General features: G+C 35.3%; 1 protein-coding gene across 7 annotated transcripts in view; it reads right to left on the bottom strand.

The window, feature by feature from the left end:
- Positions 1-2,004: 2,004 nt before the first annotated feature.
- OSBPL6 (oxysterol binding protein like 6) overlaps positions 2,005-18,741 on the bottom strand; it is a 93,679-nt gene continuing 76,942 nt past the window's right edge. For 6 of the 7 annotated variants that reach the window (XM_068685822.1, XM_068685825.1, XM_068685819.1 and 3 more), the window contains 10 exons: positions 17,380-17,467; positions 16,941-17,194; positions 16,621-16,758; positions 16,189-16,252; positions 15,479-15,557; positions 14,095-14,239; positions 12,862-13,006; positions 11,723-11,849; positions 11,034-11,156; positions 2,005-10,094 (listed from right to left, as the gene is read on the bottom strand). In XM_068685822.1, coding sequence (XP_068541923.1) covers positions 9,986-10,094; positions 11,034-11,156; positions 11,723-11,849; positions 12,862-13,006; positions 14,095-14,239; positions 15,479-15,557; positions 16,189-16,252; positions 16,621-16,758; positions 16,941-17,194; positions 17,380-17,467 — 1,272 coding nt within the window. In that variant the 3' untranslated portion in view covers positions 2,005-9,985. The remainder of the gene's footprint in view (positions 10,095-11,033; positions 11,157-11,722; positions 11,850-12,861; positions 13,007-14,094; positions 14,240-15,478; positions 15,558-16,188; positions 16,253-16,620; positions 16,759-16,940; positions 17,195-17,379; positions 17,468-18,741) is intronic. The other variant, XR_011097637.1, reaches the window with a different exon arrangement.

Below are 18,741 nucleotides of genomic sequence, written 5' to 3'. Positions count from 1 at the left end.
AGAGCATCATGTTTCCTCAAAAACTAAAATTTTGTGTGTGTTTTTTGGACATAATGTCCTGATAAATCCGGCTCAGCTTGAAGGAAACAGATGACATCTTTTGTTACATTTTAGAGCAAAACAGAAACTATAGCATAGCCAAGATCACCTTTATTTCCTACTAGAAGCTGTAGGACCTTCCTCAGTTGGAGTTGGTATCGTGGGTATTGTCTATACCACAAGCATCACTGGATTAAACTCCTAATTAAAGTAATTTCTCTTGTTTACTACTACCTCCACTACCACCTCCCTGAATCACGTGGCCAACAGATGCTCCTGTTCCCAAAGGATCATCACCAACACCCACTGCTGCATGAGCTTATTATTTATTGCACGAGAGGTAGTCGGCATGAGGCCTCATCTGCATTCAGGGTTACTACAACAGCATGGTCAAAAACAACTCATGGGTGCAAAGACACAGAGTAAGTGCATTGCAGCTGTGCTACGTGAGAACTTGAAATTATTTTTTTCACTGCTGTTTCCCAGCTAGCGAGTGGGTTTGATCTCTGAAGTAGCCAGAGAACTCAATATCCCAAAAACAGTAATTCTACTGATGTGCTAAAGCCTAACAGGAGAGAGGGGAGGCACTTTCTCACATTCATGCTTTGTAGGCTGAGATTTGGAGCATGCTCTTAGTTAGCCATCCCTTCTTCACAAGTCAGCAAAAGTAGTCTCCTGCTCCCCTTGGCATATGGCACTAGCAGCCTTTGCTCTGGCTCACACTGGCTTGAGGAGCGCACAGGGAAACAGGGACAGGAATTGCAAATATTCTCACAATTAAGCTTGCCAGAGTGAGATAGTATGATTAATTGTCAATGATCTGTTCTCCTTTATTTTCTTCCAAATGTCATACATAATTGATCTTTGCAGAGATGTAACGTTAACTGATTCTTAAACACTGCAAGCCGCAGAATAAGGTCCCAAAATGCAAAAGAGTCAAAGTTGAATAAATTGCTCTGACTGGCAAGCAGTGAATACAGCTGCATTTCACGCATTGATCTTCCATGAGACTGTGCACATGGTCAAAAATAAGCTTAAGTGTAAGTAGCTGAATATCTATGCTTGACTGTATGATAAGCCTGAAACTGAAATATGATTTGGGCAGCCAGACCATCCACTCCCCTGCAAGTTCACTAAGTTCAATGGAGTATCAACAGGAGCTGCTCAGCCTCATCTGCATTGATGTTCATTTGTTTAAGCTCATAGGGATTAAAAATCAAGTGTTACAAAGCCTGGTGCAACCAGGTACATTGTTTTGATTTCTTAAAACTATCAACATTGAGCCTTTTCATTTAAACATGAATATCTCCATCTTTTTAACTGAATTCAATGAGACAACTTGCAATAGGTATCCTAAGGATGTACTGGTGCCTGTGCAAGATCAGAGTCCAAGCAGAAAAAAATCTGGGGTGTACATTGCTGATTAGCTATTGCATTTGAATTAAAAGTCTAATACAAATTATATCCTACCTATGTTTTTCATCAACTGTTGATGCTTAGTAACTGTAAGCAGTAGAAGTGCTTTTTACAGGCACATTTACAGTCAGTATTTGGAGCATAGGATCAAGAAGATGTAAAGAATCATCATCCTGAAAGATCCCCCAAAATGGCAGTCAAGCAAAAATGAGTGAGCATTTGCAGGAAAGCAATCAAGATGAAGATTTTTTTATTATTTTAAATTACTCAATGTACTATGAATCACTAAATTTAAACCTTTAAGAATTGCAATACTTTAAGTAGTTTATACAGCTTTTAACACAAAGATTTGCACATCAATTTTCAATTGAGTCATTTAAAAATTATTGTACTGACTTTTTTTCCCCAGTATCTTTTTCACCTTCATCTTATGGAAGTCCATGCTGAACTTTTGAGCATAAAATGAAGGGTGCTGCAGGTGCAGTTTAATATTGCAGTGTTCAAAAATAATGCTTTCAACAATGTTTCTGTATCTGGATACATAAATGCTTCTTCTTTTCTTTTTTTTTTTTTTTTTTTTTTCCTTTAGTGACAGTTTCCTATTCCTTTTAAACAACATAAAAATTTTTGTCTGGTGCATCAATGTACATAGACCCATTGCAGTTACAGTGTTACTGCCCTCCAGAACAATCACTGTCTATCTGCTACTCACAAAAGCAGCACTGACTCTTTATGTTGGGCTTCTTAGAAAGCAACTATTTGCTTTTAAAATTCATCTTTAAAAAAAAAAAAAAAATGAAGCAAGTTTCTATATACCTTTCTAGTTAACACAATTGTATAATCACAGTGGAAAGACTCTGAGGACCTCCTTTTACAAGGATGCTATATAAAGGTGCACAAGAAATCAACAGATTTGTTGGTGTGGGTGGGTTTTTTTGTTTGTTTCTTTCTTTGTTTGTTTTTGTCAAATAAGCACAGAGGTATGGAAAATCAGCAAATAATGCCCATTTAGCTATTTATGTTTTAACATTTTTACGTAGTAAAGAAATGGTGCAAGGTTGTTTCCCATCTGAAAGTAAATGCTGATAAAAGTGATGAAGCTCAGTAAGCAAAGTAAAACTTACAGCTAATCTAAACCTTACTCTTATAATGGCATTTTCAGCATGTGAGCAATCTATAAATACTGGAATTTACCACGTCACATGTGTGCATATGGGAACTAATCTCACCAAAAAGTGTGACATTGCTCCCAGTTTGTATTAACTTTGTGCAAAAGGAGAGAAAATACAGAATTCTCTGCTGTTGAAATGCTCAGAAATTGCAATTCACAAAAAAGATATTTATACAAAGGGAAGTAGATACAGACTGAAAGAAGAAAGCTTGCTACTGGTTTCAACAAAACGAATATACCTAATCTCCTAATACGAAACTATCTTAATGATCTCTCTGGATGCCACAGTAGTTCAATTTTATGATGTCTTCTTATACACTAAATAAAGCATCTGCATCAGAAAACCTGCTGCAACAGTTAATGAACAAGCAGTTTGGTGAAGGAAAATATTTCAAACATAAGATGCTAACAGCTTGATTTCTCAATTATTATATAGTAAATTTCAGACACGAATCAATATACAAAAAGAAATACCATCCAGAAAAAAAAAAAAAAAAAAAAAAAAAAAAGCTTACAAGTATTTATTTTGGGTCCACACAAAATTTTAGTGAATGATTATTCTAGGTCTACCTTAATCTGGAAAGTGGAGGTTTAGCAAGATCTGAGCATTAATTGCATGACAGGAGAACCATCCTCCGTGCCTGTCAAGTTCCAAACACTGTTTAATTTTTAAAGCTCACACTTGACATGTAATTAATTCTTAGTGGGGAATGAATGCTTGAAAATAATTAGTCTATAAATAATTTTAAAGAAACAAGAACACCGCTTTTACTAATTATAGCAAAAGCTTAACTAAGCTATTAGTTGCTATCTTTGCATATATGCCTGCATCCCAATATATATTCATCAACATCTATTCTCAGTTCATAGTCACATCTTGTTTGAAACCCAGCTAAATATAAAATTTATTGTGATCTGAATTTGTTATGCTACCTTTAAACCACCAAAGAATATCAGTCACACTTATTTTAAGAACTAAATAGACCTCAATTCTATCCTCATATTAGAATGGTAAGTTTCAACACTGACTTCAAGATAGGTGAAAAATGCATGTTCAACATTTTTATGTATTATTTCATTATTGCTGGTCTGATCTCAAATATTTTTTATAAAATATTATGCAAATACAATGATAGTTTCACATCACATCTCTATTTATTCAACACAGTTAAAGAAGAAATCCTGAATTCTCCTCTGCCCAGAAAATACTGAAGGTTAAACTAAAATTAACTTTTTAAATGCTACTGTAATATTCCTGGTTGAGGTGAATTTACCAAAGGAAGAGGACTATGAGACAAAGGAACGCAGGATTAAAAGAAAAGAAATCTGATCTTGCAATCTTTTCTACTGCTGACTGTCCTTGGTGGGCATGATAATTGTCACAAATGCAATCATAAACAGCAATACAGTTCCGGGGGGGGGGGGGGGGGGGGAAGGAAAAATATTTATTTGTGGCTGAACTGACTGGAACAAGGAAGAATTCAAGGAAAAATTGTTCTGGTTGAATATTTATCACTCTAAGTGCTGCTTTTTTTTATGATGACTTTCATCATAAGGATGCCCAGAGTAAAACAATTAAGTTACCCAATTCTGCATTTTTGCAGGAATCTGCTCACCTTTTCCCATTTTGCATCCATAATAGTTTATGGCAGGAAGATTATAACTTATCGTAAGATACCCCTCATTCACTAATGCAGACTATTACAAGTAGCACTAAATATGGAAATATGTTTTAGTGTTTCATGGGAGACAACATCTGGATCACTGCTCTAAGGGTACGTATAGGTAGCTTTGCCACTGAACTGTTCAAAGGTCATGACAATATATTACATGCTGCTTACTGGAATATATGTTCCAACTTTATGGTTTCCATATTTATAAAATCTGTAACTCTCTTTGTCCACATTACCAATATACTTTTACCAAAACGTTGTCTACAGCAGTTTTTATTTATAAATGGAATAAAACTTTCCCTCACCTTCAGAATTCATTCAGAACAAATGTGACCAGTCCTCCCTTTTCTCATGCTGTCATGGATCAGTGGAAAGATAAATGGTATTAACATAACCTGCCTGGAACAGATTTAACAGCTGCTCTGACATTTTAATTCATGCAAGTTTGAAATTTTCCTATTTTTTTCTATTTTGTTACAATGGTGTCACTGACAGAATTGCTGTCATTAGTTTCACTGTTTTCTTGCAGTCTTTCTCTCCCTTCTCTGAGGTACGTTAGAGAACACAAGGGAAAAAGAATTAAAGACGTGATGGGTTTAGTAATACCACAAAACTCGACAAAGGAGGAGATGGGTATATAAAGCAGCTACAAGTACATTGCTGTCACTTTTTAACTTACAAGATGCTGTATAAAAATCTTCCAGAGGAGGTTTTAGAAAGAGGCTTTCAAATTTAGTGGAAGGAAGATGGAATGTGTACCAAAGCTCATCAATGAAGGGGTTTATACATTCAAATTTAAAGAGCGAAGAATGTTTGCTTTTGTAAGTAGACCCCTTTACAGTATATAACACAAAAATAAAATAAACTGCTGTAAATAGGCCATTTCTTTGAGCTTACTGAGATTCTTAACATTCTTATGGATGCCATTCACTTTTCCAAGGTAGCTTAGGGAGATATCCTCCCAAGGAATAATTAAACCTTTACTCACACACTTAGTCTAGATTCTTCTGTTAAAAGCAACTATGACAAAAAAAAAAACAAAACAAAACACAAAAAAAAAAAAAAAAAAAAAAAAACTTTCTCCATGAAACTTATCTTTTGAGTGAAGCAAAATTATAATAGAAGTAACCAGGCATTCCCTTGCAAATTTAGTAGATGAACACAAAAATGTAGTTGTAATTGTATCCTTGACCACCTCTACTTTTAACAATATATGCTCAAAAGAACAAATTAAAGTTTTATACTATTTTGATGACTGTTACTTAATGCCAGCCAAGAAGAAAATGCTAGATAGCAGCTCCAGTAGCCACTGAGATAAGCAGTTACGACATAACACATTTGTTAGCTTTCTCCAAAGTCTGTTTGTAACACAGGCTGACTGGTGAGGACATTCCAGTGTTTCTTACACAATTTTGTTAACGCTGATCATTTTTCCCCTAGCCACACGAAACTCTCTTTAACATAACCCTTCGATTTTAGTGCATGATCAAAAATAACTACCTTTCAGGTATATTTAAGCTAAAAAACTCTTCTTTTTTTCATTATGCAGCTCCAGTATTAATCCTGACAACCGAAATAGAGGTAATTCCTCAACTGCAGCCAACGACATTTTAAACAGCTAGTGTTGATCTCTGTCTCTGATCTCACCAGTGCTGGCAACATGCATCTCCTGCAATACTTAAAATCAGCCTGGTATCTGTTGTTCAAACAGAACTCACGAATAACATAAAAGTTCATTCAGAGTCAGAAGATCAAAATGAGGAGAAAAAAGGGTAATAGTATTTGTAAGATGACCAGAGTATTACAGTGGGATTACATTTTTAAAGCCAAATAGAAAAATAGTTTATTTCATGCAACCTACATCAGTCTAGAAGTAGAATGGGTGTTGAGATGACTTTTTAATCACAGTAAAAATATGAAAATCAACTCATATTCAAATTTTATCTCCTGCTGAGGTAATGGTTTCTAATACACAGAAAATTCTGCCATCTTGTTAATATGGATCCTAAATAGGAATGAAGTTAAGTAAGATGACATGACTTTTGATGAAAATAGCTATTGTTAATGAATCATATCCGGAACAAAGTACACTTTTAAATATTAATTGAAGGTACATTTCACTATTGTGGAAATAAGGTATAAGGGCTGTGTATTTTATACACAAATATGTAGTTTGAGAAAACAGGAAAAAGCGAAAATGTCTTTGTAATAAAAGTCAGAACTTCTTAAATTGTTTAAGAGTTTTTAAATACGCTAATTTTCACTGTATACTAAACCTGTAGCAATTAAATCTACTGAGTAAGTATCTTTTATGCCTTACCAAAGGAAATACTGCCTGGCTGAATGGAGGAGTTTTCAGTGGGCTGAAAACTGACTGAAGCCCCAGGCTCGAAGGGCACTGACCAATGGCTTACACCCCAATGGCATCCAGCAAGGAGGGGTTAATTTTGTGGCCTTTATTGATGGCTATCTCACCAGTGACCTGGGCAAGGTCAGATTACACCCTAACAATTTGGCATTAAATGAGGATTCAATGGCACACCAAACGGCAGAGCTTCTGTCGGGAGGACCTTGCTCAGCCTGAGCCCTGTGCCATAAGACACTTTGTGAAGTTCAACAGAAATGGAAAGGTCTCCACCTGGGGCACAAAAATCCCACAAGCTGGCATGGACGGTCAGGCAGCAGCAACATTGCCAAAAAGCAGCAAGTGCTTACAGCAGGTGCCAGGCTGCAAAATAGACTTCCCACCACACTGCAGGAAATCTGACTGCACTGCACTGGCAGAAGGGTGGGCAGCCTGCCATCCCCCTCACCTCAGAGATGGTGAAATCTCATAGGATGTCTGCAAATCATAGTTTGGGCACTAGCCCCAGGACCTGTCTTTTAGTAATCCATTCTCTAGAAACAGCACAAAATATGTCCCAGTGTCTCCCCAAGGTTGCAGGAAAAAAGTAATCGATTTTACACAGAAAATTGTGAGAGAATTCTGTACTATAGGAAACTGCCCTATGGCACACCTGCTGGCACTGTTAGAATTCTGGTAAAGACAACAATATCTTGCAACACTTTGCTTTGCAAATCCTCTAACTAATAATTAACTAATTTAACAATCAGTTAATTTAATATCCAGTACGTTTAAACAGTTCCTTCAATAAAAGATTAAGCACATCACATTTTTTTTAATTCTAAAAATTTGAAAGCTATTTTTCTTTCAAGGAGTATGAGATAAATAATTGTAAAAGAATAATTCAAGCAGTAATAACATCCTCAGTGTTCGCCAAGTTTCAGTTTGCATTGGAAAGAATGGCATTCAGAGAACACTAGAACACTAAAACTAAATACCTTATTTCTATATTTAAATTAAAAGTCAACTTAAAAAAATATAAAAGAAAGAGAACATGCAGTTTCTGTCCCCCAAATGTACTTGCAATCACACACTTTCTAATACTTTCTAATATCACAGTGAACTGCACACAGGCTGGAGTGTAATGTGGGCAAATAATAATGTTGCATTTAAGGGAAGTGACAAAAAATAATTGCTATTTTGGACACAATGTGCCGATTTGATTCATAGTGTAACACCATTAAAGCAAGTATGATGAAGTCAACCAAGTATGACTAAAACAAACAAACCATTATATATTTTCATTTTCTTATAATAACAGCTGCAGAAAAAAATGGGTTCAAGTAGGAAAGAAAACTATATCATTATTCAAATAATTCACAATTTTCTTTGGAAGAAATCCTGGTAATCTGCACACAACTTTTTATACCAAGCATTCATAAGCAATGTTTACTATTCAAAATTCTTTAAAATTCTATCTAATATTTTCTTTAGGTTTTCATACTTGTTCCTGATAACATAACTGTGTGAAGAAGCTGGAATACATCAGTAGCTAGTTGCTCTGCCTTACAAACAAGGTTGAGAACTAAATGGGTATTAAATAACCACAGTAATCTCAGCTCTGTAGGGACCTGACTCTGCAAAAGGAAGAGGCAGGTAGAAGGATGGGTACATGTGGTATTCCACTGAGAGCTGTTCACACAACTCTACTGGCAGGATCACATAGCTATCCAATCATTCTTTTAGGTCTCATTACTGGAATCAATCTTAAAAAAAAAAAAAAAAAAAAAGAGTGCATTATGTATGCTGTGTATATGTAGAAAGAAATACAGATACAGTGCATATACAACAGTGTCTGGAGGATGTATTATGTGTGTGTAAATGGAAGACTAGGTCATACCATATGAAATGCAATTTTTACCTAATAAAGTTATTTTTTTATTTTATTAAAACCTGTCTTTCTACTCTTTAGTGTTTCCAAGATTTTCACACAGAAAATGCCAAGACTTCTCCCACATATATTAACTGAGGCTTAGCAACACACATGAGACTTGGTTCCTAACAAAAACATATAGGATCACTTTATGAAAAATTGTAAAATATAATCTTGCACAAAAGTTATTTTGGCAACACAAGTAGTAGTAGCTATCTACAGTGCATGGGAACCTCTTCCCTACTCTCAACTATAAATTTAGATAAGAAGAGTGGATGGGGAAAGAATGGAGCCAGTAAACAGCATGTATGGCAGAAAACATTAGTTGCATTTAAAGTACTATTCAACCTCTAGAGCGAAGCCAGAGACCTTCCCATGAAATCTTTCTGTGCTTTAACACTGTTGCAAAGCTTTAGGGAATCCTAATTGTATAAGCAGTTATAGAGAAATGAGATTCGCTGTAAGACCATGTCCAGTCTGTGGTAAGAGATGATCACATCTCAGAATCAGTCATTTAGAATATGATTTTTCTGACTAGCTATTCATATGCATTTACCAAAATTACCTCAAATTTAACCAGTTAGCAGCTTCTTTTCAGTCTGATTATACAACCAGCTTCCCAAAGCTAAAGCATGTACAGTAGACCTCATCCCTCTGAAATACAGTTGTTTGGTTGTTTTCTGATTTTAAATAATACAGGTTCTCTAATATTTATAGCATGATAAAATCCTAGTGCTTTAAAAATCTGCCCTTCACACAAGCCTAAGCATACATATTTTAAAATGACTTACTGTACATCTTCATATTTTGTTTAAGGCATGAACAATGGCATATGAATGGGAACAGCTTCCAGAAAAGCCTCTTTTTGACAAGGTCAGTCCAAGCACATCACACCAAAGGACTAACCTGAAGCCAGAAATGACAGTGTGGTGACACAAGAGTTTTTAACAAAAATAGTTGAAACAAAATGGATTTTTTTCTGTTTTTCTTCCTCTTTTTTTTTTTTTTTTTTTTAATTTAAATTACATTACTCGTAATGTCTGTTTAAAGCACCGGTTGCAGTTTTGTGTTTACCACCTCTTCAGAGTGACTTTGGATAACTGCTTCTCTTGTTCTGAATTTTCAGTGTATGAAACTTTAAAAGGTTTCTGTTTGTTCCTTTTTCTTTCTTTCTTTCCTTTTTTTTTATTTTTTATTTTTTTTAATGGCTGCTGCAAAATTAAAAAGATCCAGAAGTGGTCAGGGGCCTGGTCTAATGCACTTTCAAAAGTCCGTTATAAAGATGAATATAAATGCAAATGATAGGTTTTTCCATAGACCCACAAACCACGCTTAGCTATAAGAAACATATTGTGCATAGTTATTTTTTCTTCGGAGAGTGATATGTTTACTAGATCTACATTCTCAGTTTACCAGAGCACGGGAATTTCTACTTTACTAAATCCAGGATCCTTTCGCAGTTCCCAGTAGGTTTCATTGGTAACCCAGGCTTCTCTTTGATTAGCATCGATAACTTTTCTGTAGAAGAAAAAGGAAAGATAAAGATCTGACCATAGATCTCTGCTCCTATACAATATGCAATCAAATTCCATACCTCTCTGATCTATCCCCAACATTAAATCTGATTTAATATTTCAAAAGGAGGTAAGACCAGTCAGGGATTTAAAAACAAAAATCAATCTCTGTCTGTGCCAGAAGTAGAAAGTTCAGAAAACAATCAAACCTACAAATCCATTGTCTGATCTTGGTAAGCAGGTTTTAAAGCTACAAAAAGCCTCTTTGGTCATAACAGATTCAGGTTCTGTGCAGGGGATCAAAAAAGAGATCTAGCTTGCAGAATACTTGATTGTTTGCTCTGGATTATGTTCATTTTCCACTAAAAAAAACACATTAATCACTTTCAATCTGTTCACTTCTGATTCCCCAAGCTATCACACTATTTGATATGATTCAATATGTCTTGATTCAGAAGAATGATTAATTTAAAAAAAAAAAAAAAACACTCTCAAAAATAAATCAACTGCAATTTAAATGCATATATATACATTATATGTATGTGTGTGTATGTATGCTTTTTTTTGTTCAGGTCCCTATTTATTACTTTGTTTATGCAATGGCTTAAAACAATAGCCTCCTAAGAGCTAGCAATGATCTAAGCTAACAGCTCCTAGAACGTTATACTTCTATTCCATTTCAAAGTTCAAAAACCATTGGCTATGGGGTGCAGCAGAATTATTAGCTGTTGCCCACTGTGAGAAAATGATCAGATACTCTCCATTACAAAGCTTTAAACTACATAAAAATTGCTTCAGACTGAGACTAGGTATCTGATCATTACAATTGCCATTTTCCAGGCTTTCATGATTAAACAGATTATGCTGGTGGTAATTGATGTAGTTCTTTGTCCAGTTACACGAATAAAAACAGAGAGAATTCTACTGAAATGAAAAGACTCACTTAAAAAATTTGGGTACATATTCAATGCTGTTTTCTTCCATGTACCGCCTCCGACTTCTCTGGAGTTCTTCTATTCTTTGTTTCTCTGATGCTGCTGCTTCTACATTTCCTTCTTCCAGAAGCCTGTATGGATAACAGCAGGTCCTATAGCAATCATACAGTATCCAGAAGAAGGGATTTTCCAGCACCAGTCAACACAAAAGACGAGCAGAAACCAAGCCTGTTGTCTGTGTTGTACTTTAAGATCTAGTCATAACCCCATAAAATGAGAATAACTGATATTTGACTCCCCAGTTCCATGTACCTGACCTTCAGCCTTAGGCATACAACTTCTTTAGCTACTTCAATGCATCACAGATGCTGAAGTAGTGTGAACTGAGAATTAGGAGGGAATTAATATTGCCTCAATTCATAGCTGGAGGGCATGACATTACAGAGCATGTCTTTCCAGCTTGTCATGAAGAATCCTACCTCTGCTAAAAGACTTGTATTATAGCTTTACAAACAGGATACTTTCTACTCTCCCTCAACTGGGTAAAGCAGAAATTTGATTGCAGTACTGAGTACCTTCTCTGCTAGCAGAATCCTCCAAGTTCAGACTGCAGTGAAGACATAAACAAAATTCAATACTCAGCTAATCCCAGCCTTAAAATGACCAAAAAATTAAGTGTTTAAACAAGCATTCTTGCCTTTGATCTGGCCTGAATCGTGCATCTGTTGTAGGAAGAAGATCTTTCAGCACAGGATCTAACTCATTGAGCTCAATAGCAAACCTCGTGAAGCCATAATAACGTTCATAATTGGTTGGCATGGAGCCTGTATGCATATGCATGAGAAACAAAAACGTTTTTACTATTACTATTACTCTGAATATGTAAGAGACTCATTTATTTATTAAATTATAAAAGAAAAAAATACTAATATATTTACCCTTATATACAGTTATTAAGCATCAAGAGCTATTCTCCAGAGAGAAAAATGTTCACACAGTATTAATTTCAACTGCTTGTTTTTCATAGGTTATAATTATATGATAATAGATTCAAAACATTTATGATCTTTCATTTTTAAATAAAAATTACTGTTTTTAAGATTTTTAAGCTAAACAGTTTCCCATTCCTAGGAAAACAGGTTTATCAGATATACATATACAAGCTAACCCTAGCTAATCTTCAGTGTTGATTTTGGAACATACACTTGCTTGAAGACAGATTGGGCACTGTTCTGAACCTTCAGCACTAAAAGTAGTCAGAGCAGAGTGGGTGCAAAGCATTAGCAATAATGACAATTCCTGGATAATCACTCTGCACATATGAAAAATACTGTATGTGCAAAGGAAGAGTAATTTAACGCCAAAGTCTCTAAGCAAGCAATAATGAAGCTGAATTCAACTACTGAAATTACAGGAGTTCACCACCTCTGAAGACCAGTCCTTCAGTTTAATAAAGGACTAAGACAGCAAACTTGGTAAAATTGGTAAAATGATATTTCCTATTCTATTGAATCCAAACAAGTTACCCTCTCTCTGTGAGAAAGCAGTCAGGCAGACCCAGACACCTGATTATTTTCTTAACTTTATTCTTAGGTTGTCCCCCAGAATATATGACCAGGAGCCATATATTCAGAACAAGATGTAAAAGTCTAGGCCCTGTAGGAGCATTTCCACTTATCATTATTATAAACTGCTGTAAATTCTTATTTATATATCTAGTAAAAAAAAAATATTTCCCCCATAGTATTTTGTGTATTTAAAATGATGGCTCAAACCATTTTACAAAGTTTAGAGTTATACCATGGTGCCCGCCAGAGTTTACCACAAGCTTCTTACCTGGCCTCCATACACATTTGGCTGAAGGTGCAACCCCACAGTAAAGACCTTCATGCCACTTTCCAAACAAGCGATGCACCACCTTCCCTTCTTGATCAATCACAACACCTTGGACTTCATTTACATTTGAATTCCAGTAGTTTACCTGCAAATTTAATGAAGAATTCTGAGTTAACTATCATGTTACTCTGTACCAAAACAGTTACTGCATGAATCTTAACTGTCCAAATTTTGTATCAGAAATGTTCACCTGAAACCAAGAATATCAGTATTCAAAATTCAGATGATTTAATTATTAATTGCTTTAGTTTAAGAAACCTTGAATGACTTGATATGTGGTTTCAGCATAAGGTATTCAAGTACAGTTAATTACCAGAACATATGGGAAATATATTGTTCATTAACCCAAATCCCCAAAAATAGAGCAGTAAAATGAGACTTTGAAAGCTGCAAGATCACAAGCACCTAACTCTCTTCTTTCCAGATGGGGAGGTATTGAATATATATATAAAGGAAAACTTTGATGGGTCCAGCACACTGCTGTTTGTAGCAGGGAAGACTCTCAGCCACTATTACTTGGTATTTGCTTTCTCTTTCTCTTCTCTGTTTTGCTTTTCTTAGACACATTTAACACCTTCATCTACTGTCGGTCACTCATCAGAACATCCAACAAGACACGAACTTCAGATTTGCAGTGATACACCATTGCTCACACTGCAATGGTATCAATATATTTTGTCATAATACAAAGGGCAAACATGTTTTTAGGGAAAATAATTGATACTAACAGATCTATATATTGATCTGTTTTTATATATGGTTCCTGCCTGGATATTAAAATAGTGTGAGCTATTGAAGCCAAAGAGATAAAATATCAATGGCCAAATTCTAGCAAAAGTAGAAGTAATATGGCACAAACGTCTATACAGTTACTTTGCATTTTTATAGTATTAATAGATAAGAAATTTTGTCATTTTATTTTTAACCTAAAAACAACAACAGTATAGCACACAAGTGTATAGCAATGTAAGACATTGATATCAAATGTACCAGTTCAATGGAAAAGTCACACTACTTGACATTGCACTCTTATTTGATGATTTAGATATTCTCAAATGTTGGTAAGGCAAAATGTGGAATGTGGATTTCCGGAATACTGAAGAAACACCTCTATGCATACTTTAACTGTGTATTTTTATAAATAGGTGACATGCATTAGAATACATACACTACCTTGACAAATGTGAGTTTACAAATACAAACGCTGCTTTTTGTGTTTCTGATAGTTATCTCTCCATAGTGTTCTATCCACCTCCTTCCACTAAGGATGTTATGTATGCACGTAGTGACTTTGTTCCAGACATAGTAATCTCCATACCTAAGAATAGATTAACAAGTAGCTGGTAATATAAATTAATCAAGATCATAAACGAGAAAAAAAGTAAGCCATTATACAATTTCACATTTCTCAAAAATGTTTGAAACAATAGCTTACTTTATTAAAATAATAGGTTCTGGGCACATTACTGATCCTACATGGAGGAAGTCACCTATGGTCTAGTGCAGAGAACTGAGGAATAATGCTATGAACCACAAATCAAGATGGCATGAATCACTTAAGTCCTGCACGGCAAATTCACTTTCCCCAGAGCATTAAGGTGCTTTGACCTCAATTCCAGGAGTGCTGGATGCAAAGATTAACATAAGGCTGGATTTAGGCCACAGGCAGACAATGCAATTGAATTACAAATAGAGCAAAATAAATGTGGAAGGAAAGAACAGAAAGGAAGTAGGCAGGAGCTAACTGGCACACCTTTTCCTCTGTAACAACTACTCATATTCAGAGCACCTCTGTTGTCAAACAAGGGACTAAAATGAGAGAATGTGCAAAGCACATTCTCCTTCAAAGACTGAGGTACAAATATGGAGACAGAAAACAAAGCTGCTCACGAGTGCATTTACCTCTATTTCAAGAGACAGATAAAAAGGTGATATGGAATCCCAAAGAATGTCATACTGTTAGATTCAGAAAGAAAGATGGCTGCAACATATAGGAGCAGGAATAGTACTGCAAAACCTGCAGATGTACTTAAAATATCCTCTCCTTGCATATTTTTGACTTACAACCAGCTTTGTTTGTATTGAAACTTCTTCCTCTCACTACTCAGTCAACATCTGAAGAACATTTTTGGGCTTTGACATTTTGAAAAACGACATTGCATTATCAGTTCTTCTGAGGAAACAGCACTACTGAGAGCTTTAGTAAGGACAGTGCTAGCTGCTGACAGTCCTATATTGAAGCCTTGTTTTGAACAGTTGATCACTACTGTATGTGTAGAACTTGTGTTTTCTCTCCTAAAACATTTCCATTCTCCTCTGTCTGTCAGTTTCTAGAGAGTTCATACATGAACATTTTTCCTCCCAAAACCCAAATAAATCTTCAGGCATAGCAATGCTTCCGTACCTCCATCTGCAGACTCGGGAGAAATTTGAGCTAGCCGCTGTCACCCATACAATTCATGCAATCTCTGCATACACTTTACCCAATCCAGTCACAAAACAGCTTAGATTAGACTACATCAAAGACCAAACCAAAAGGAAATAAAAACGAGCTTACTTTGGAAGTGTCACATTCAAAGTTCCAACTGGCAGAATTTCCATTGATTTTCCCCAAAACTTGTTTTTCCACCTGATATCTGAATATAATAGTGAAAGATAGTGAAAGATTTACAAAACCAAGAAGACCAAAGTCTTCCATTCGTAGTGATCTGTGGTAGATGAGATGATTTATACTACACCATCCAGTTTAAAACAGGACAGTATGAGGTTCTCATGAAAATACAAATAAATAAATAAATATAAAACAACCTAGAAAATGGCATGAGGTCAGAAAAAAAAAAAAGAGAATTTTGATTTTCTTCTAGGAGTTATGCCTGCGTTACATTACTGTCAAATCTCTCATGAGAGCGTTCCATATAAATTAAATGCAAATGCCAGTAGAGACAAGAAAAGAAACAGCTGCTTGTTCAACTGTGTAAAAAGAACTGCTTGTGTTTATAAGAAATAACAATTTTCTTGGTAAAAATCTTTTAAGCAGAAAAGTATAAACAGACTGCAAGTGACAAGGAAAGTTGTAACACATCTACTCACTCTTCAAATTGAGAATTTGGAGTGCAGTAATTCAGAGCATCAGTTTGTAACATGTTACTATAAAAATTGTAAGTATAAAAATTTGGGGTAAGTTCCAAACAAAAGCTCAGCTTGTACAGACAGAGTTTTTATGTGCTAATAAAACAAGTTTTATGCTTTTGAATTAAAAAGGTATACCTTGCCAAAACACAAAGTTCTTCGATTCACAGTGACAGGCCGAAATGGGAGGATGGTGGCTAACCTGAAAAACAGTTTGGCTGAGTTAAAAGCAATTAATTTTCATTTCTAAGACAAAACAACTATTACTGCAATATAACAATATTAAATAGCCCACACTATCTATTAGCTTATGTTGCTACGAAAACAGATGAAACTTATGCTTCAGTTTTACACTATGTACTTAAAACAACACTACTACAGTGATTAATATGAAAACATACCTTCCAGTATTTAATGAGGTTCACTCATACTTACCACCTTTTTTTTTTTTTTTTACTATCAAGAAAATAAACCTTTTTTAACCAGAAAATAAAAACAAGGTCAATCTACTAAACAAAGAAACCAAAGTCTAAACTTTACCATCGGTGTCCATCTAGAAATAAGCCTCACCTGCTCTGAGAAAAATCGAAATCCTTTGTCTTCTCTAATACATTCATAAGTTTCACCGAGCACTGGGTTAAATGGCTTGCTTCCCGCTCTAAAGTATGTAGAGGCATAACCTGACGCTGCAAAAGCAGCTATGAGAACCTGTTGAAATGCAGACAAGAATATAAGATAAAATAGGCAAAGATTCCTGTGCATGTACCATCACTGTAGGGTATCACACATTTTCTGTGAACAGGTAGAGTGAGAGAGGACTCTGCACAGACCTCCACACAACAGCTCCCTTTTTAATATAGGCATAAGAAGTGCTACGCTAAATTTATTACCATGCGTTCATAAGGATCATCTGTTTCTGCAGCCTTATCCAGGAGTTCACTGTATTCCAGTTCTTCACAGAGGTGTTGCAAGGTATTCAGAGGTTCATTTAGCTCAACTGGCATGGATACTTTGGAAAGATCTTTGCCAATGTTATTTCTCAAAATATTCCACAGATTGATGTTACTGGTGTCAGGACTGGGAGCTGGGAGACAAGTTCGCCGTCCATTCCTGAATGCACCTCCTGTTAGCTCACCATTGAGAACTGAGAATAGAAAAAAATGTTATCACAACAAAGCACCACCTTAAGAAAAAAAGATTTATTCCTTGAACCAAATTCACCACCAGAACAAGCAAGCAGCAGAGTTGGTCTTGTATAGAGAAGCAGTTAAGTCTGGTATATGAACAAAACCAACATTATTTCCCAAAGTTCAAAACATAGCAATATACTTTGCCGAGAAATGTTGTCTGCAACACTGGTGTTGTCCTCTGATATATTATCACTCACATCGCTGATATAAGATTCATCATCAGAAGCCTAAAAAATAAAATATCAATTAAGTCAAGTATATATGAAGCATACTGACAAATTAGACAAAAATAATTACTTGAAACACAAATACTCAAAGAAATCATCTGTACCCAATTAGATATATTTTAACTAAATCAACTAGATGTTTCAATCAGTCCATACTGCCAATTTGCTAACATTGTCAAAACAAATGCTATGCTCTCCTTATGTTTTTGAATTGCTATTATGAAGCCAAATGTAGGCATTAAATTTGCAAAAGGGTGACTTCAAATGAGATCATGGATCAACAAAAAATTGACAATACAACACACTGGGGTTGGAGGTGAGAAGAGACAGTCAGGCTCCTAGTCTTTATACAGAATCCAACATTAAAATGTAGCTTGTATGTCAGCAAAAAAATACATAGACATTGACCTATCATTTTGCAAAACAAGAACTACATTAGCATTAAGACTACTTTTAAGATTTTTTTTAAACATATGAGAAGCCCGAGCTCTCAAATTCTATAAATGACTTATTCTTTTACATTTATTAGACAAATTTAATTGTAAAAGAAAGGATTTTCAGTTTAAGAAAAAAAGTTTTATTGGAGTCTGATGGAGTGCCTGCCATTCAGATTAGCTGAAGTGAGCCAAAAACAGAATCTAGTTTTGGGGAATCAAAGGCTTCTACTGCAATCCAGAGAAACTGATATTGAGAAAAAAAATAATAGTTTATCACAAGCCCAAAATTGGATGAAATTGCTCATTTTAAAATTTGCTTTAGAAGGGCAGCACAATTGTATAGCTGAGGAAAATAAACCACTCTTTTCTCCCTTTCCTGAAGAGTTTAGCACCTTATCATCATCTTGACACAAGCAACAAAAAAAGTATAGAAGACTTTTGCACACTTTACTTTCTAGATACTTATACTCTTTGTCAAAAGGGAAAACTCTGGATTTTCCATAATCTGGAAGGACTGAGAATGTTCCCATTTTGTTTATTTTTGAAATGACACTTTTACTCTCAACTGCTTTCAGCCTTGAATATATCTCTTCCCTATCCTGTTTCTGTCAACATTGCTTCACATTGCTTACTTCTAATGCCACAGGCTCCTCTCTGTGCTATGAGAGCAAGCTATGGCTGAGGCTGAAATTGAAACTAAAACTGTCAGCTTCAGGTAGACACCCTGACAACAGGCAACAGCACTCTCAATTTAACATAAAAGAATTCAACACTGTAATTGTTTCCCATTATAAGGCAGCAGCTCTGGACAAACCCACCCTTTTGGAAAACTCTTTT

Source organism: Anas acuta, chromosome 6 (genome assembly GCF_963932015.1).
Source record: "Anas acuta chromosome 6, bAnaAcu1.1, whole genome shotgun sequence".
NCBI lineage: Eukaryota > Metazoa > Chordata > Aves > Anseriformes > Anatidae > Anas > Anas acuta.
This window is presented reverse-complemented; position numbering and strand designations above follow the sequence as displayed.